Consider the following 21,603-nt stretch of genomic DNA (forward strand, 5'->3'; position numbering starts at 1 on the left):
GCACATACTGATAGGTTCAAGAAATTAAATTAAATTAGAATTTGTGATCTTACAGATGCTGTTTCTGTATCTGAAAGTCATTTTTTGGAAGCATGAGCAACGATTTGTGTTTCTCTGGGAAGGAGCGCAGGTTAAGCGTCGCAGCGCTGTCTCTCTGCTGGCTCTAACTGCTGTTGGGGAGGTGCGTGACGGCCTCGAGTTGTGCATTTGCAGAGAAAATATCACACCGGCCAGATGCTCAAGTCTGCTCTTTCTGTGCAGAAAAGCCCGTGCAAGGCGAAATACCAGGAAAGCGCTCGGCACATTTTCCCGACGCTTGGTAGAAGTTAGCAGCAAAGCACGACTGTTCCAGTTGGGATCAGACAAACCATTAGCTATCAAAGTCCTAAGTCTAATTAACCCCCAAAATTGACTGACAAAGATCATTCCTCTTCTACGCTGCCTAACCGGTTATATGTACGCTGGGCATGCAGTACCTAAGTCAGATGCCGCTTTGTTATAATTAGGGCAGCAAATTTTGTTTTCTGTTTGGTACTTGCTGTTACATATTGCATGTAATGTATGGCACTGTTAAGGGAAAAAAATTGGAGTCAAAGTGCCTGGAAAGTTAGGTCTGCTCTGTAGCACTGTGAGATTGTTGACATCTGCCGAGGTTGGAGAGCTCAGTAAGCAGGAAATGGGGTGTCACTCTGAGTGGTAGTTTACCATTATCCTGGCATCCTAATGAAGTGTCTGCAGTGCACAGAGCTTCTGGATGGCATCTTAACGCACGGCTAAGCAAAAGCACTTCTCTCCTTGTCACTGTCATCCATCTGCCTGCACCCTACTGTAGCCAATGGGATGGAACCATGCTACAATGTGCTATAAGCCATTTAGAGTTGCACATTGCATAATCAGTCCCATCAAATATGTAAAAAATGACTGTTATTGGTTATTTCCCTCAAACTCTGGCACCTGGAGTTTGATACATTAAAGTTTAACTTTTGTAAGTGCTGTTTTTCTCCCATTAATTCCACATATATTTTTGTTAAATGGGACTGAGTTGCAAACTCATTGTCCTGGGTTTTGCTAATGGATTGCAAAAGTTATATGAATATTCATTGTAAACTCCACTTTATATCACATAGGATGAATTTATCAGTTTCCCATACAGAGAGGTTTCACGCAATTCTCATTTTCTTTTGCAACATCTATTTCTGAGGCATTAATAAAAAGTAAAATCAATTCAGATCACAAATTGGTTATTTTCCTTATAGCAAACATTAGTTAGTTCAAACACTTTTTATAGATTTTTTTTTAAAGCAAGAAAATATTTTACAGTGTATCTCTGTATCTCTCAATGAGACAATTGCCTCAGTGTATGACACGAGATTAAAACTGGGAATTTTATGCTGCATAGAGTAATATTAAAAAATCCTGGCACTGAAAGTATTACAAATAATTTTTATATAGAGATATATATACATACATGTCTGTATATTTTACCCAGCGTGACTTGCAGAATATGAAGATTTACCCACTGAAGGAAGAGTTTGGGCCAGTTGACATCCCTGAAAAAAACATCAAGCCAAAACTACACTGTCTTTTAAGCAAATATTCACTCCCTGATAACACCAAAGCTATCAAGGACTGGGGTTAAGCATAGTGTGTCAGGGCCAGCTTTTAAAATGGGCAAGAGCGAGATGAATTGGCTAAGTCGGGTGTTTATTTATACAAACAAGAGGGCAGAACATAATTTAGTTGCATCAGGAATTTTTCACAGACATTAAAACTATAGCAAACAGAACAGCGGGGATGCTTGCACAGCAGCACAGTGGGGAAGCTCACAGAGCGTCTGCCCACACTATGGCTGGCTGTAGCCAGCGCCATAAGTCTCACAATTTCATTAGCACTCAAAAATCCACCTAAGCCACTCAGTCCCGATTAAAAAAAAAAAAAAAAAAAGAGAGAGAAGAAAGAAATAAAGAAACAAATCAAAAAAGCCCCAAACAAGGTCTGTCTTTCTCTCAGCAGCTGAATCAGTCACAAAATGTTGGAAAAAACTCTTGGCTGGCAGATTTTGCTGTAGCAACAGTGTATGACGTTTTAACTGCAGTAGAAGTCTTTTCCAAAAAAACGAAGCAAGGTGAGAAGAGCCCTGGAAGAAAACAAGAAAAGCATGCTACTGAAAAGACAAAAAAAAAAAAAAAAAGAAAAGAAAAAAAAAGATTGGATGACAAATCAATAGTTTGATATTTTATGCAGAATCGTAAATCATTGTTTTTTCCAGCAGTTCAGATGTGAGGCTTGAGAGCATAAAAAGAAACCATGGCTCGTGATAAAATTAGGCATTAATGTGAGCCATAAATGCCATTTAACATTAAACATGCACGAGCAACTGAAATGCCTGGTAAAGGGAAATGGGTAAAACTATACAAAGTAAATCAGACATGAATAATGCAGCAGGTCTGAGGAGGGTCATGGGTCAGACTCCAGTACCTTACAAAATAATGAATGCATGTCAGGTTAGAGACATACATCCCTTCCTAGCAAACGTGAGTTATTGGAGATAAACCCTGGACTTCCTGTTCTGAAACAAAGTGGCTTGTTGTAAACATCTATGTCCATTTAAAATTAATGATTAAAAGAAAGATTCTGGGGGATTTCCTTAAGTATTCTTTATGGACACGAGTGCTAGAGGTTACTTTCTTCATTCATTTTTAACCAGCCACTGTTAATGTTACAGACACATCGTGTTTTCTTCTATGCTCAAATGTTTATCCAAAGCTCATTTGCAAAAGAGCTTATATAATATTAAGTGTTCTTTCAATGCATTCTTTATTTAAATATAAACAAGAGAGCATCTCCACTGTGTTGCTCTGTTAAATGAAGCCAGCCCTATTTTTAAAGACAGTAACCTAAATTCTAAATATACGTTCTATGAAAATATTACATAGAATGCCATCTGTGTTCACTGTAGAGTATCTGCTGTAATTATCACCTACAAATTTCCTACAAATTTCTAAAAGAAATGCAAAAAAGAATGTGTCCTCTCATTCTTGATTTTACAAAAGTGATCGTGACTACAATTTTCCTTCTGAAATCTTCACAAAGAGTCTAACTTCCATAAATGGGAATCTTCCCCAGAATTTCATCAATTTTCACAATAATAGAGTATAATGAAAGATAGCATTTCACTTTATCAAAACTGGTCTGTTTCATTTCCTAGACTTAGCTGGAGAATTTAGCAGCTGTTCAGAGTGTTTTCCTGCCTTTGCACGACGTATTTCTAGGTTTCATGGCATAGCACAGAGGGCAAAGCCTTCTCCATGGCTATTTATACTAATCCATGTTTAAAGATTTACCCCCTCCATTTGAGAATGGTAAAGAAACAGCTCTCCCCCTCTTTTCTTCCCCCCCCTCCCCCCCCCAAAAAAAAAATCACTTTCCACCTTCCTACTTAGGGAACTGAATGGGGAAAATTTCTATGAAACTGGGGCTTTATAGAAGTAAAGCAACTGCATAGGTATTGAAACTGAAACATAAGATCTTGCATCTGATCTGTTAAATATTCCATCAACAAGGTCAAGAGTAAAGACAAGCTCAGCCATTAAACTGAAGTGAGAGTAAGCTTTAATGAAAAAAAATAAGAAAGAATAACTAAAAAAAAAGGGATAAAAAGAACAGTTTGTCCTCTTCACTTTCTCATGTGGAAAAAGAAATTATTTTATACTAAAAAAAATAAATAAATAAAGATAAAAAGTGTATATAGCATCTAAAAACAAACAAACAAAAAGTATCAACCATTTTAATGAAAGAGTACTCAGTATTTTCGTGGAACTATAAAAGGGAGTGAGAATAAGTGTTATGGCAAAAAGCCTGGGCTCAGCAGCTTTGTGTGGGAAATGTTGAAATGTGACTGTGATTTATAATGAGAAAAGGTATCTACAACATACAATTTTCTACCTAGCTGCAAATAATAATTCATAGTGATGTCCCTTCCAGATAAAATACCTTTGCAATGTAGGACTCATGTGGTAAAATGATCATGATAAATGTCAGACCAGTGCAGGTAACGGCTTTACAAACCATTAAGATTAGCTGGCTCTTTTTTTTATTTGATGATAACAGTAACCATGCTGTGACTCTACGTGGTAATAATATCTCAGTACTGATAAATGCCAGAGCCAGGCAGAGGTGTTTATCATTCTCGGTTCAGAAATGCTGACTAAAGTTACCACATGTTGCCTGTTTTTCTTCTTTTAAAATAGGCTAACAATTAACAAATAGGCTGATTTGCAAAATGATTTTTTGTATGATTTCTACGTATTCTGTTCTTCAGTGCAGAGCTAAATCTCTCTTTTCCTCTATGGCAATACCTACGGCATTGGTACAGTGAGATGTAAAATGAAGTTATATATCTTTGTAAATCTCACGGAATACTGTCTTTGTTTTAATGACATTGGTTTTTATTTATTATTCATTTTGCAATTAAATCTTACGAGAATCTGTAGGGAAGTTGGTAACTAACCTGATATCTTTCTTAATCAGCACAGAGAGCGCAGACACTTGCTTAAAAAGAGCGTAATAAGCTCTTACCATACTAAATTTCCTCACACATATTCTGTACGAACAAATTGTGAGTGTATCCTTGTGAATTTTGTCCCAGTCCCAGTGTTTTGATCCCATTGAAATCCGTTAAGCTTTCCTCAGCGAAAGGTAAAATAGAGTAAAATAAAAATGAGTTTTTATTGAAAAGTTGCAGCGGAATAGTTTCTCAAAAGAATTGATAAATTCTTTTGTATGTGTATGAATGAAGAAAGTATGAGTAAAATGAATAGCAAAATATTTGATATTTCCAAACACAATAAGGTGTAATGCTAGTGATAGAAATTCATAAATACAGCTGGGTTAATTATGATGAGAATAAAGGAAACAAGGACTACATTAGAAGAGTGTCCACTGCAGAATTTGGATCACTGGATGAATGTAATTCCAAAGTGAAATTTCACTTAAGTTGTGGGTCTCTTACTACTACTAGGAGATATTAAACTTACACTGACAGTTTAATAGTCTAATAAAAGCATAAAAATGTAATTCTGCAAACCATCCTTTAGATGTAGAGGGCTTTTAATCATTGTAAATTACTCTTGCTCTCAATTAAGAACATGGAAGGTATGATACATTCTGTTTTTAACCACATATTAATTATGGCTTTTCTTGTTAAGATACCAGATGCAGTATTAGGCAAAGTACTATCCTAAATGGCACTCAAAATATTTTTTCTCTTTTCTTTCCTCTTAGAAATCCAAGACAACGCCACACGCATAAAAGCCGTAAAGACCCTGGTAAAAAAGCTCCCTAGGCCAAACTATGACACCATGGAAGTCCTCTTTGAGCATCTAAAGAAGTAAGTAGAACTGTAGTACAAAATAATTGATAATTTTAAAAGGAATCTCTGTGTGGTGTCCAAATCTTATTGGAAATGTCGTCCAAAATACAAAAGATAATTACGTTCTTTGGCAAAACGAAACATGATTTATGGTACCTACGTATATCCTATTTCTGCTCAATACATTGGTATGTCTAAGCAGAAGCTGCAGTTTTTCCTCCCTTGGTGCAGTTAGATAGATCAGAATTACTCATGAATGCTGAATTGGGCAAATTCACCATGTTCCAGTGTGCAAGTCTGACTTACTCCAACTGCAGTTGGAATTGCTTTTGGATCAACATATTTTCATCATCCAGTCCTTGATGTTCAGTTTGCTTTCTAGCACTCATGATATGCTGAGGCATGCATTAACAGAAAAATACTTCCTAAAAAAAATATGCTATGAGCTCTTGTATTACCTGAAGAATCTTGTAACAGCACAGAATGTCTAAGAAGTAGTGAAGAGTGACTCGGAAGTACACCTTTCCTCTACTAATGTTGCTGAGATATGACAAGAGGCAAAGAAATTATACTGTGAGGCTCCTCCTTGTGATTCCTCTGCAGTTTCCACACTTACTGAGTTCAGTTTTTAAGAGGTTTCAGCCCACGAAGTCTACTCGTGATCTCATGTTCACCTTGGGTTTGATTTTCATGTTTTGCAGCGTTAACAGTAAAAATGAATATAGACCACATGCTCTTGTGGAAACAGACCTGCAGCTGTTTTACGTGATGAATGACTGTGCAGAAATGGCAGACCACAAGAGGGGGTCTTGTGGTCCTATAAGCATATGAAGGACATGATGCTGTTCCTTCCCTCTTGGCTGTCCGGTATTTAGGACTAACTAGTGCCATTTTGGCACAGTTACTTTTTAGCCAAACAACCCTTAAAATCGAAGGGACTAGGCAGGATTGAGGGACCAGTGCAGTCTCTGTACACAGAGAAGCATTTCATGCCAGGATTGACAAAATGAATGAATGACTGCAAATAAAAGACTACTCCAAGCTTAAAATGAATGATGCCTTTATGCCGACCATTTCTGTTGCATTCTCCTGACACGTATATATTAAAGATCCTTTAACTTGTCGTGTAGCATCCAGCTGAACAGGCAAAATGAAGTCCATATAGCTGTGGGAATGTCCCTATTTAATTAGGGATGGAAAAATTTTAAACAGGCCATAGAAGGACTTAGTTTGCCCTTGCCGAAAAACGTTTTCTGTGTATTCATCTGCAGTAGCCTGTGCACATATTCTCTCCTTTTGAGGGTTATTTGGAGAAAAATGATAATTTATTACTGTCAATGGAGGACTAATATGGAAAATCATTTCTTGGGAAAAGCCTGTGAGCAAGAAGTGGGTACAGGCTGTCACTGGACCTATACCATATACAAAATTTACAGCATCAAACGTGGCATCTATCCTTACATGAAGAAAGTTTTGTTACTATGTTTTAGGGGAAAGATATCAGGTATACACAACAAGTCTTTGATCTTACAGTTAAATCACTTGATTGATACTCTGGAGACCTGGGTTCAGTTCTTGGCTTTGAGAGGATATTTGGTGTGACCTTGGGTAAATCATTTAATCTCTCTGTGCCTTGGCTCCTTGTTTACAAAATGATGATAATGCTTCATTTGTCTATATTGGCTTTTTAAAACATTATCTATGAGGGACAGCAATTTTCTCTAACTGTGTATGTATAGAATAACTGGCAAAACTGGACCAAGATTGGTGTATTGGGCTTTTGCTGTTGTTTGGCATGGGTTTTTTTGTTGTTGTTGTTTTTCTTCTTTTTTTTTTTTTTTCCCTTGGGGCTAGGGCAGGAAACAAGATACTTCTTGTAACTGAGATAATGAATTACCAATATTTCATCATGCATATATTCACAATATCTGGTTTGACTGCTGATGGGAGTGTGGATTCGTGGATGTACTGCATAAATAAGCACACGTTCTTATCCAAGTATCACTGCAGAAAGCATGGTGAACACAAAGGTTTGCCAATGCAGTATAGTCACACAGTGATGTAGGGTAGAAAGATGTAGTATTTAAGCCATCAGAGCATTATGGGTGGGATCTCCTAAGTCTCTCTGAAGGAGGCCAGTCTCCTATGCCACACAAACACATCCCCAGGGAAGAAGAGGACTCTTCCCTGTCAGTAGTAGCAGAATAGATATTCTAAATATAAAAAAATAGGGAAAAGCTAAAATGTTCCCTTGAATTAATAATTAAGAAAGACAAGTCACAATGGCCCCATGGCTCCATAAATGGGAATATAGAAACATACGTGCATTACTATTAGTGGCAAGTTGTTTATATTATTAAATCAGAGGAAGTTCTAGTTGCCAAATATTTGAAAAAACTAAGTAAACTTGTTTAATTTGAGGCATGTTACTGCAGTCTCTATATTTGCTTGTGCAGACAGTAGTTCTTGCCGAAGGTGGAACTCATCTTCAAGGGGTTTCTCATGGGAGCAGATGAAGGACCTGAGTTAACGCTGTTTCTGTGGCAAGTGGGTGTTCAGCATGAGAAATCAACTTTAGCCCAGAATGCTGTGTTTATCCTAAATTGCAGATTACAACAAGGATGCACTATGGTCCCATTCTGCAGTGCTTCAGTCTGCAGAAGCAGTCCAGATTAAGCACATGTAAATGCACTTCAGGTGGATCTTTCTTTAGAAACCCAGACAAAGCAACTGATGAGAGAGTAAGAGAAAGGCCTGGCAGCAGGGATTAACATCAGTAGCATATATATTTCTTAAGCCATGCCTTCAGAAGTTGCAAGAAGCCACAGTGTAATATATGAAGCCAGGAGAAGGATTAAATGCTTGTAGTTGCAGTACCTGTTCTTCTGAGTATTTTGAATTTGATGAAAAAAAGTCTGCTATTCATTTTTGCATGAAATGTATACCGCCAGTCATATAAACAGAAGAGAAAATACGGAGCTGAACAGATTTATTGTATGGCTCTTTCCAGTCTAATATAACAAACTGCTTTGTTAGGATTCATGCTGAAAATAATTGAGTCCAGCTACTATTAGGTTTTTATGACCTCTTCCTGAAGATGACCAAATCCAACATTACAAAATACATGAAAGAAGAAAGTAAACTAATAATAATGATAATAATAATAATAAAAAGAGTAAGCATTTTTTCAAATAAGGGCAACATAAAGCAGCCTGTTCTATTTGAGAATGCTTGGAGTCTTTACCTGAGTATACAGGCCATATGTTTATGTTCTATACATTTGTGAAACAGTCACATTTCCTCAGGACTCAGCTCTTCCCCAGTACTTATTTACAAGTGGTTTTTACTCCCAGACAGAGTGAGCTAACCACAGCTACCAGATAAAAGTGACAGACCATTCTGCTCCTATTTTGCAGGCATACACAGGGCATGGGATGATGCAAAAACCTTGCAGTGTCTCTGTGCACAGATGTGAACAGAGAACAATCCATCCCTGCCCAATAGGACAATATTGTCAGCGATAATTTATTCTCATAACTATAATTCAGTTGAGTCAGAAGGACTTTTCCCTCTTTAAAGATCTCACAGCATTCTATGATCAGCACCTAACCCATTTTTACAACAGCTATCACACACCTCTTAGGAGACGCTAGGAGCTTAAAAGACTTAAAGACTCTGCATAAACCAGCAGTATAACTGAAAAGCCTAGAGAAGGTTGGGTTTTTTGGTTTTTTTTTTTTTTGCATGGAATCCTCTGCAGAGAGCCCCAGACCTTCTCTCCCCCAGTGCAAGATGCGTGAGGGGAGGTGGTGGCTGCGGGCGCCTGGCTGAGCCCCGTGAGCTGTGCTCCGAGCTGGCGCACTGGCCGCAGCTCTGCTCCAGGAGCTGTGTGCCTGCATTACACAGTGCTGTGCCTGAGCTAATAAGCTGTGCTTATTAATGTTAAATTAATGAATCTCAGCCTGCTCTGCTTATTAGGTTGAGCTCCGTGCCACCACGAGGCAGCTCTGCGGCTCCCAGGCCCGAGCTGTCTCACATCTGACCAGGCTGGAGCACAGGGCAGCCAAGCTGGAGACTGCCCTTACACATCCATGTGGGCACCTCTGCAAAGGGATGCACTGCAGGCAAAAGCCCTCGCCTTGCTTATTATTCTCCTGCACAGAACAGGATAATACATGTTATTTACAAAAGTATAAAATGGATGTGGAAATAATTAAACGGGAAGACGGGGCCAGCCTGATGCAACCATCACTCTCCCTTACGTGGAAAGCACTGAACCCAGATGCCCAACTGTGGAAGATATTCTTCCAGCAGCAGCATCTGCCTCCTTGGCAGGCACTTCAGGCGAGTTGTCTGGGGAGCTCTGCAGTTGCCTCTTGGTCTGTCACGTGGATCTGTTACTGTGGCCTATCTGGCTGCCTTGTCCAGACTGAAGCCAATTTCTTTCGATTCACCTTTGAATCCAAGACGATCCTTTTTTATAATTTTTTTTTCTCCATTTTTCTTGTATAGTGTATAGCACAGCAAGACATTTTTAGACACCATTTGGGCTTTTTGCCCTTTCGGAGACAGAATCATGATTTTTTTCCTGACTGCTTTCCCCCCACCTAATTCATCCCTGTAACTGTTTGTATGCATTTTGGACATAAGCTCCTCATCAAGAGTAGAATTAATTACCCAAGACATACCCACTATCCAATATACTGTCTAACAAAAGTATTAAGTATTGCAAGATTCATAGTTTATCTGTTTTGAAAAACAACCTTCCCCCCATGCTCGTAGCTCTATGGACAGAGAAAGCACCCAAGCTGAACAACGCAAACACACACACACACCCCTCAAAGCTTGCAACACAGCAGCTCCATTCTGCAAGGCATTGGCTTTTACAAGCAGCATGCAACTAAACGGACTTATTTCTACCTATTAAAGATTGGAACAAAAAAAAAGCCTTGCATAGAAATAAGCCCACAATAGCCTGCACAGCAGGAAGCGATGACAATGTGATGACAAGTCCAGCAGCCATACCCAGAATTCTGAGGGTAAATCAGAAAATAAAGTTAAAGTATGGTAATACTAAATAGGGGATGTCTGCAAACTTCTTTCTTTCTGTCTGTCTTTTTCTTTTTTTTTTTTTTTTTTTTTTTTAAGTTGGTGTAGGAAAGATGTAGCAAACATATGTGATTTTCACTCAGTAAATTATGTGTTATAACAGCAGTTTCAAGCAGGCTTACATACTAAATCTAGGCTCAGAAGAACCCTTTTTTCACATGGCAGAAGAACAGATTATATTAAAAACTGTAGAAGTCTTCCATTTAAAATGAAAATATGAAAAATGAAACAGATAAAAGTTATGTAAAAAAGGAAAAGCAAGACCATGAATGGAAGAATTATGCAACAAATATTTATAGAACCTCTGAGAACTTGGGGGAGACTGAAGCCCAAAGCATGGATGGGCGTTCAGTTTTTACTTCAAGTAAAATGCCCACATTCAGGCATGTGCAGAGGAAAGTTCTTAACCAAAACCATGAAAAACAGGGAATGCTTCCTAAATTATTTCATGAATTAGGACCTTTCTTTAGAATCAGACAACTCAGGAGCTGCTCTTGCTCTTTAGACACAGGACAGCAACAAAGAGAAAAGCTGAGCCTTACTCCTACAAACTTAGGGAGCAGCTACTAGATATGTGAGCAGGATAAGCATCATCTGTCATCAAAGTAAGTGGGTGGTTGGTCAGAGTAGAAAGACACTCAGGCACCCCTGACTAACATTTGAAGTTTTGCATGAAGTCAACTGATCTCTCTCTAGAAAAAATACATATGAAGGCATGCTCTGTCTGCACACATGCTTTTCTCTGTTTCAGCTATAGAACAGTTTCACAAAAGAGCTGGACCAAGGCCAGATCTTGTCCTGTTTACTGTAACTTCTTTGGGTTCAGTCTGCAGGAAAAGAGAAGAGTTAAACCTATTTCTCTCTGCTGAAGTACATAGTGGCCTACCAAACAGTTGCCTTGATAATTAGTGACACAAGACAATGTGCACCAGGCCCAAGTGTGCACAGAATAGGAGTAATAATAGTTACTGAATTAAAGGCAAAAAAGAAATCCAGAATGCACCTTTATGCATTCTCTTTGTGTTCACATTGTGGGGGGGAAGGTGTCTGTGACAGAGGTTTCTGCAGTCATGCCTTGTCCTTCTTCATGTGAAATAAGAGACTTTGCAAAGTTCACCCATTCCCTGAAGAGTACGTTACAGCTTAGTGGCTTTAAAGAGAAGAATGATGAGGAATTAGAAATGCATTTTCACCTGAGCTTCCTATTTTCATAACCGTATTTAAAAATATAAACCCTGATTTTCATAACAATCAGACAAATAATTATGCTTGGTAGTTTTCAATGCTACCAAGCTTCAAAATGTAGTGAACTGGTGTATCAGCAAATAACAGAACGATAAAAATAATTAACATAGTTTTAATTTAAATATTTATGATACGGTTGACTCTGTGTCTGTACAGCCCCATTGTGCTAGGTGCAGTACACAAATACAGAGAGATAGAGCCCCTGTTTCAAAGAGCTCCCATTGTTCATTCCACATTACTCAGTATCAAATGATCTCAAAAAGCTTTTCAAACATTAATTAAATCTCAGAACTTCCTTTTTCAGGTCAATAAGTTTTATTATCCTAGTTGTGTAGATGGAGAAAGTAAGGAATGAAGAGAGTAGGGCACTTGCCCTTGACTACAGAGTGAACACTTCTCACTTCCACTCTCTGCTGTCTCTCAGCTTCCCCCAGCATCTTCCAGCGTATGGCCATATGCACATCCACACTCTGGGCGTACGCGTGCATATGGACAGCACATCTCAGGGAAGGCCAGTTATTGCTAAGTGCTCTTCGTTTAATAAAGACCATGTGGGAGCCCTGCTTCTGGTTTGCACTCACACAAGCTTCAGTAAAATATCACTGGCAAAGTTAATTTATGAGATTTTGTAACCTCTTAATATTGCTTGGGGTGAGCGTTCTTTTCAACTCAATTGGTTTTGTTGGTGAAAATTAAAAATGCTCAATTCATTACAAAAAGGGCTTTTTCCCCCTCCTTATTTATTTATTTATTTATTTATTCTATTTTGAGAGATTGAGCCGTAACACGTTAATGTCCAGAACCAAGCCATCAATGGGTAAATTGCAGTGCTTTTCTGACTAAAGATGCAGGATTTTGCTCACAATAAGGCTGCAAAACAAATAATAGGCTTGAAGTTTCTTAAGATATTCATTGAAACTTAAGAAAAAAGTCTTTAATGCCAAAGTGCCAGTGTTCTGTGTAAAATAATTAATATAACACAATAGGATCTATTCTACTATCGATTGAAAGGGAATTTATGCAGGTAATTCATTAAGGCTGGTGGGAGTTTGGCATGTAAATCCCCCAGCACTTTGATGGGAAAACAGACCCTGACTGTTTGATTTTTACTTTTTCATAAGCCATAAAACACATGCTTTTCAGTGACAACTATAAAAAAACAACAACATAAAGCAAATACCTGAGCAACTGTGGCAATGGATGCCTCTGCTTTGTGAGACTTCTGAAATGACATCAGAGCAGATAATTTTTCATGCTTTGGAAAAGATGCAACAATCATTTCAATCACTGTATTGGGAGAATCAATACATTTTTTGCTCTCAGAGAATGGTATTTTACATTCTAGCATTTCCAGGCTATCACCTTCATACATCTCTTTTTGTGGTCAAGTGCACGATTAGTGCTTCTAACAGTGTATTGGCCATTCATTTTCTTATGAAGATCTACAAATTCTTGTAAATAAAAGCCAATCGGAAGAAAAATGAAGAGGAAATCTGTGGACTGGAATGTACCCTACTTGTAATGGGAACAAAAAGCTGGCAATGAAATATAAACCTAAATCACTGCAGAATGACCTACTTTAAGGCATTTGCCAAAGAGACAGTGTTTTAGACAGCTCCTCTGAAGTAACGTCTTTATGTCTATGCCATCTACAGATTTATTATTGTTCTTTATAAAAGGAAGGAAGGAAGAAAGAGAGAAAGAGAAGAAAGAAAAAGAAAGAAAGAAAGAAAGAAAGAAAGAAAGAAAGAAAGAAAGAAAGAAAGAAAGAAAGAAAGAAAGAAAGAAAGAAAGAAAGAAAGAAAGAAAGAAAGAAGAGGGAAAAAAAAAAGAAAAACCTACAGTGTGTCTGAACAAAACTAAGCTTCGTCTATAGAAAGATTCCAGTATTGTGGGCACCACACCCACACCTACTGATGTGGTCCAAGTTTTTTCTTTAGAGGCACCTAATTAAGAAACCCTGACTCATTTACATGGATACGTTTGATCTAAATTACACTCTAAACCACACCAAATTAGGAGCATCTGTGAATGCGAAGTGTTTGTTCCCAGTGCCTGGTAGAACAGGGCCAGTTCTGGACGGCACATGTTCAAGTGATGAAAAATATTTCAGATGTAACATACTTCTGAGACTTACTTTTCCACTAATAATTCATAATGAGTTAAACCAGTATCTCTGCTCAAACAATTATTTCAGGCTGTGGTTTAAAAAAAAAAAGTCATTTTACTTTTAAAAGGAGGTGGGTAAAAACATTGTTCAGGGGCTGTCCTGATAAAGGGCCTTCACACAACCATTAGCAGGATTTGAAGCTGTGTATATCAGATATATATTAGTACTGAAGCCTAATGTGAGGAAAACTCTCTATGACTGATTAATTGCTGCTCACAGACCAGGCATTCTGACATGATATACCTTCTTGTGTTGCAAACCTTCTGTGCCATCTTTCCTGGAGTTCACAAGAAGGTGTCAAACTGACGAGGTGGTACCACAAATGCTGATTAAGATGAACAATCCAAGACAGCAAACCAGATCTGAGAGAGGTGCTTGCTTTTGGATTGCTGTGTAGATCAGCTATGTTTTTTTGCATTCTAGTTGGCCACTCCATCCAAAAGAGTGTCCAACAGCAATATAAGAACTTTTATCCTGCTTTTCCCTCTGGGAAAGAACAAGCAGAGGAGGCTGCAAAAGCCACTGGTTGCTGCTTGCAGTCTAAACTGACTCAAGAAATAGCCTTTATCTTGCTCTTATTTAAGCCATAGGAGCAGCCCAAGCACTAGGGAGTGCAAATCTGAATTCCATGCTGTGTTTGCAATTCCCAGACTGCAAATGCAATTTGGCACAACCGTCATTGGGCCCACAGTTTTTGGCAGCTACCTTTTATTCTTCCCTTCTTTTATGCTTTGTGAATAGTCTAAGTTACATAATACCAGTGACAATTTGTTTATGGCAAGCATTAGAGTCACTGTTTTATGATTACATTCAAACTTGAAGCCACATTTTGACATCTAAGGATCATCTTGCATTCTCATATATTATATACAATGAAGGTTTGTGTTCCAGTAAGGGAGGGTAGGAACTTTATAAATAACATGACTCCTTTTGTCTGAAGAGATTTTAATATATTTGTCTGATCTACTGTTTTTGCAGTAGCTAGAATATAATTTGAATATATTAATATTTTCAGCAACTGTGCTCAGGGAGCCCACTTAATAACTTATGCATGGATATATAGATACACTTCAGACAGAGGTAATGTTTTTAGCCCTTATGTTGGTAATACTTAGACACACACAATGAAAGAGCCTGTTCTTTCCTCCTCTTTGTTGTGGGCATGCATTGTGATGGTATGGAGCCAGTGTTCTTTCTGTTGTCTACACAGCCTGGATTCAATAAGCAGTTATATATGCATATTATGACAATGTGGTCAAGGAAACCAGATTTTTTTACTATACCTTCATGTGTCTGTACAGTATAAAATCTGGTATTTATTTTTCCTGTCCTCATTCAATATGTTAACAAAATTATAATTTGATACAGGTTATGTTCACTTTATAATTAAAATTATAGATTTAGATGAAAATACAGCAAGATGTTGCTGAATGGAAAATATTTATCTTTCTGTACATTATGCATTATGGTGCAATGTAAAATCAGAAATCTGTGCAGTGGCTAGCTCCAGCCAAGCTTATGCCTATTTGCCTCCTCCCCTGGTCCCCAAGATGCCACTAATCACTTCTTCTAAGCTGGGGCTTCTACACCAATCTCAGTCCCATCACTAGATGACTTTGCCACATCCCCTCCAGAGCGCTACGGTGGTCTTCAGAAATGCTTCTGCACCACATTCCTGTCACTGTCACAAAGAGAAGGGGAGTAAGGAGAGGAGAGCTGGGGCAGACCCCACTGGCAGTTTTGCATGGGGCAGGAGTGGGACTGAAGAACTTAGGAGGAAAGGATGGATAAGGAGAGTACCTCATAGAAATGCTTCATTACGTTTGTTGGCACAGAAAGGAGAAGAGAGGAACAGGGATGGACCAAGTAGCCAAGGGAGTTTTGTGATCTTCCCTTTCAAATAAGCACAAGTAATATCATTATTATCCATGATCTCACTTGGATTCCGTAGGCATGCAAGGGACCTAACTAGACCATCCTAAACTGCAAGTTTCAGATATATTTGTAAGCAACATACTCATATTCCCAGCTACTCAAGATGAGTTTTTTTGTTTGTTTTTAACCTATGCAGCATTTTCACAAGATGTGCTCTAGAATTATATAAGGCAAAGTCATAATATCATTTTAAATTCCACAGAACTATCTTCAAATAAATGGAACTGAGTACATCTTTTAGATTTCTGTCATACTAACTATCACACTCCAAAGAATCAGTATTTTCAAAAACTTAGCAGGTTTTCAAAAAATGTTGTGACCGTGTTCTATCCATTAAGTTCATAATATATTTGCTAATCAGGCATTAAATATCTTTCACCTTGGTGAAAGGGTGTTTTGAATCTTTTTTTTTTTTTGTCTAAGTTATGATGGAGAGATTTGATGCGGACACTGCTTTTTGAACAAGGTCTAACCAAGTGTGATGACTTTCCCATGATACAAACATCATCACTGAACCTCTGGTTTTTAAGTCCTGTCAAGTGTGGTCTGGGTTAGGAGTACTAAGTGAATTGTGTGCATCCTCACTGGTTTTTCTAAATTTTGACTTTGGGCAGGATCAGAAAGAAGAAGATAATTGCAAGTCTGACCATTTGAAGTTAACAATGTTTTGTATTAGAGCTTCAAAGATAGAAGAAAAACAATTGAGAGAGGCAGAGCTGTCTACATAGAGAACTAAAGACTTTGGTGAAGTGTAAAGTAGTTAGTTCAACAGTCCTCTGCAAATAGTATGTATGTGAAAAAATGCTTGACTTAAAAAGGAACAAATAAGAAAAGCAGAAGCCAGTTTAAAGCTAGAAAATATCACAGAACTTACTGCACTGCAAAGGGTGCATCTTAAAAAGAAACAATATATGGAAAATCCTGCACTCCAGGCAGTTCTTGCATTTAGTGCAGTGGACTATACACGTGCACAAAAAATAAACATCAAGCTAAGGTAAGTGGACAAGACAGACAAAGTGTAAGTAGAAAAGACAGTGCTGACATAGTAAATTCATTGCTCAAGGGCTAGTAAAATGTAAATAAGTTTAAAGAAATCAAAGACTCGCGGCACATACTCACTACTGCATTTAAGAGATATATTCATCCTACTCGTGTTCAATATCAGTGCTGAAACAATCGTGATGCTGGGAGGCATGTTAAAGCATCTTTCAAATCTGATACAAATGCAGTACATGTATGTTGCACTTGTAGCTTGTGGAGAGCTCAGGACTGAACATGAACGACTAGGAATCCTGGTTGAGGTTAGATCCCGTATAAAATTATCTCTATTGGGCAAAGCACTGGGTCGGGAAGACTTTATTTCAAAGAACAAGATGATGATAGTGTGTAGAAAGACTAGGTTTTAGATTAAGGACAATTAATAGACCAATATTCAGAGGGCTCTGCAGATTTAAAAGGACAGGAGACAGAGCAATTTCTGAAGTTATTGCATATTTAAGACCTCACAGAAAAGGGAACTATCACCGAAAGTTTGTTCCCTGACTTTTGTGAAATTCTTTGCCACATTCTCCAGTTTCAACAACAAAACACTGGTTCTCTCACAAAACTGAATAATTTTTTTCCTGACACTGGACAAAAGCAATGTGCTGTGAGCAAAACACGGCTAAGTTTGGTGCAAGAAGCTCTGGTCTTTCCAGAAAAGATGGATTTCTGAGCAGGTTGGCCGAAGTTTAGCATCTCCATTCAAAATTCCAACCAGTTGTCATTTTGAAGCCGTAAGACATGTCAGGGCTGAGCTTGTACTGTCAACTGGATTACTGTAGCAGAAAAGTACTATAATTGAAAGCTGTAAGAGGTTATAGATTGAGCATAGTCAAAAGCAATATTTCCACTCAGTAAAAGTAGATATCATCACAACTGAGACTATTTAATATTATACAAAGTGGAATTTGGATTCCATTCTACTCCTGGTCGGTGGGAGGTTTGTCAGTGACTTCCATAGGAATCAGAATTTCAATCACTGTCAAGAGAGATGCAGCAAAGGGTGTGATTAAGCAAGCAAAGTTAAAATAACTGTTAACTAGAGGCTTCCAAAATAAATTTTCTGAGCACGGACTTATATCTAACTCAGTGTTTTCTTAATGTAGCAACACAAACAGCTCTGCCGGGGAACGAGGCTTATAAAATTGTGCTAGTAGAGTATGGTTAAGGTTTGCAGGCACTCTTCCACCTGAGCTGCTCTTTAGAAAGAAGGATAGAGATTACTGGAAGTAGTGAATGATGCTGGCTGGCAGAGGCCAACTTAATTTACTGGGAGGAGACAAGATGCTATCATATTAACTCTCATCGTCCTTTTGTTTTTCTTGCTGCTAAATCTGAACCAAGCAATGCAATTTATGTGCATCTGTGAATAAGGCTCCATAGGGTTTCCTCTGTGTTTTCCTCTGCTTTGGGTGTGCTGTAGAAAGGCAGCCTCTTCCACCATGTCACTAAAATGCCTGAGTTACCAGCAGAACTGGTGGCTCTGCTTTGTTTTTGCAGCATATGTTTTGTTTGTCCACTACTGAGCATGGTATGTCAAAGCATCAGTCCCCATCCGAAAAAATGCTGCTAGAATCATTAATCCAACTTTATTAAGAGACTTTTGCTTTATGGAGGAGTATCAAATATTATTAAGACAAAGACAAGAGGATAATAAGGAAATGTGTTTTTTTTTTTTCCCTCGCTGACCTAGTTTCTAACCTCACATTAAAATTTTGCATTGATTTTAATTATGCTTAATCTAAAGCTGAGCTCAAAAATTTAGCAGGCTTAAGCACTGCTTTTTAGTGAATTTTCTCGCCTGTCAGCGTTCCTCAGGCTTTCTTTGCTACAGTTAGAAGTTTATTTCCAGCCCAACGCAAAGTTGACAGAGCTCTCAATCCATGGAGAGCATCCAGCACGATCACTGCACAAGGCGTGAGTTCAAACATTACCTTGCTCAGCTCAGCCTTGTGCACAGCGTTCTTCACAGAACAATCACAGCCCTTTTCTCATCAGCGATAGCCAGAGGCAGTAATAAGGGTGAAGGATATCTATCATGAAAAGTCCAGCGTCAATGTGTTCCCCCAATTTATTTACTGACCTTCAATGCAACAGGCATACTCCTGACCCTCATGAGATGAAGCCTAAGGGGAAATGGCACTGAGCACCAATTCCATATCCTGTTGTTCTGTGGTCTAAATTAAGTGCTAATTAATTACCACTGGCATCTTTGGCATTGCCTGTCAAATTGGATTTAGGATATCCTTTCACTGTTTAAACAAATAGCCCTACATCTAAAGCTAAAATCCCAAGTGCTAGCATTTTCTTTGCTTTAAAATTTTTATTTAAACATTTGGCAAGTATCTCCATAGATTTTGCAGGTAGAATTCAAATAAAAGAAACAGGAATTGATATTGTCAATTTTGATTAATAGTCCTTCATTAATAAACATCCTGTTATTCAGTTTCCACCTGCAGTTGCTGATGTTGCCTGGAATCAATTAACTCATATAATTTGATTTATTTTACAAAGACATTTTTGGATGTGCTGTGCTGATGATAAAGGTTCTATATTTATAATTCTTGATTTAAGGGCGATTGTTACTAACTGCTTTTCATTTTTAATGTTAGAAGGAAATGTAGCTTAAGATATTCTTGAATTTTTTTGAAAAAGAAGCTATTTAAGAAGTTAAAGCTTTATTCATATCAGACTATCATCTGTTGCCTTCTGAGCTACACAGGCCACAAAAGCATGCAGATCTAGGACCTCTGACAGGTTGGGCTTTACAATAAACTGGTTATGCTGCAGGAAATAATCAGAATTAAAAAAAATAAATAAATACAGAAGTTACATCAGCAACCAAAAATACAATAAAGGATTCTGTGCATTATATCTCGATCTGAACATACATTATTCTATGTAGTCTCACACTGCCTTTATCTCTACTATCCAGACACCTCTAAGTGTATCAGCATCTGCCTAACATCTGCCATGGGTGGTTTTGTTCTCTCCCATTCCTTCCCCTGTACTGATTTGTGCTTGCAGTGGCAGTGTGGCTTTAGTGAGAAGCTTGCTGTTGCTTGAGATATATATGTTTCTACATGGGTGTTAGAGAGGACAGAAATGAATGTCTTGTGGGTGGAGCTGCAGCAAGAGGAGTTTGAGATGCTCCTTATGGAAGTCCATGGCCACCAGCTGACTGCTAGGAAGTGGCTGTCCCCAAACAGCAAGTGCCAGGCTTGGACTGTGATAGCATAGGCTAGCCAGATCTCCTCCTCTCTCCAGTCTTGTAAGTATTAGTCAGAACAAGCTTGCATTCAGTCACAAAATGTTAAAAACCAAGACAAACTGAGAGGGCAGTGTGCCCTCAGTAAAAGGAGATCTTAACAAGTCACCCACTTGGGTCAGTTCCAAAAGGGAGACATGGAACATTTGCAGAATGAAGGAAGATCATGTGAAAAGACATTGCTTATAAAAGTCAAAATCCATTTATTTGACACAAGATGATTTGGAGGCGCAGGACCCAAGTCTTTGCTCAAATCAGGAGCTGGAATAGGACGCCCAAGACATAGCTTGTATGTCATAGTATAAGAACTACTGCACTCTTCACAAGCTTGTTTCCTAAATCAGATCTGAGTTATGGCCCTTTGAGGAAAATGCAGGCACCTTGTCAAGACATGATGTTGATCAGCACATGACATAGTCCTAAGCACATGAGATGGTAGAATCCCTGGCATGAGTTTCTAACTTGTAATGAGCGCATCTGTTAGCATGGCAATGGTGGGCCAGTTTTCTGTTCCCAGAAATGCCTGTGCATTGGCAAGATACAATTATTGATTAGCACACAACTGAAGAACACATCAGACCTGTGGTTCCCACTTCCCCAGGCTCCCTGATGGGGCCTCACAAGGCAGGCAGGACGATGCGTGGTTTCAGGCTCTCTTTGACACAAGGCAGGTACCAAGCCACCCTGTCCTTTTCATGAGGCAACAGCTCGGTTTGGAGGCCATGAGGAGGAAAAGGGAAGGTTCTCCAAAGCGTGTTATGAAACTAGGACCCTACATTCTGCCTGTGTTCCTTTAGACAAACAAATATTCTCAGACACCTGGAGAACAAAGGCTTTCTTCACAAGACAGGTGCTCTGCATAATGTAGGCAGAGGTAAGAGCACACATGCTCCCAGAAAGGATGTCACACAGGTAGCAAAGTTCACTCAATGGTGAAAAACACTTTATTTTAAGCAGTTCTCTCATTAAACTAGAGTAAGCCAGAATAAATGCTTTTCTTCATGTTTTTGGAGTTTATTCTGCCAGCTGTGAACTGATCTTCAGAGCTAACTTATTTTTATTTTGGGCTGGACTCCAGGGCAGTCTGTCCAAGCAGGGCTCATGCTGTAAGGCAAGCAGGAGATCCCCTGAGGAAGCCTACTCTTGTACCAGTTCCCTGTCAGCTGTCCAGATCCCATATATAGCCACTCATTGGTCAGCTCTAAAATTTAGTATGCAAAAGAAGACCGCATCAAGGGCTCATTCTTTTGCCTCAGTGCAACCAAGGAGAAGGGATTTTTCCCAAAGAAATGTAATACAAACCTACAGCTGCAGACTACAGGAAGCCTATGGAGTTTCTGTAGGCCAGAAGCCATTGAGGCTGTTTTCAGTGAAAGAAAGCTCTTAAGTATGTCTGAACCATTTCTGACCCTTCTCATAATGTATCAAGCACCGTGACCTGGTTTCTCTATTACCACACTTAGC

The 21,603-nt window shown here is 38.6% G+C and overlaps 1 protein-coding gene across 5 annotated transcripts in view; it reads left to right on the forward strand.

Moving 5' to 3' along the window:
* ARHGAP15 (Rho GTPase activating protein 15) overlaps positions 1 to 21,603 on the forward strand; it is a 318,826-nt gene that overhangs the window by 289,951 nt on the left and 7,272 nt on the right. For all 5 annotated transcript variants that reach the window (XM_042827045.1, XM_042827047.1, XM_042827046.1 and 2 more), the window contains one exon: positions 5,284 to 5,389. In XM_042827045.1, the coding sequence (XP_042682979.1) occupies positions 5,284 to 5,389 (106 nt within the window). The remainder of the gene's footprint in view (positions 1 to 5,283; positions 5,390 to 21,603) is intronic.

This window comes from Centrocercus urophasianus, unplaced genomic scaffold (genome assembly GCF_019232065.1).
Source record: "Centrocercus urophasianus isolate 14NV4802_14NV808 unplaced genomic scaffold, USGS_Curo_1.0 seq_28, whole genome shotgun sequence".
NCBI classification, from domain to species: domain Eukaryota; kingdom Metazoa; phylum Chordata; class Aves; order Galliformes; family Phasianidae; genus Centrocercus; species Centrocercus urophasianus.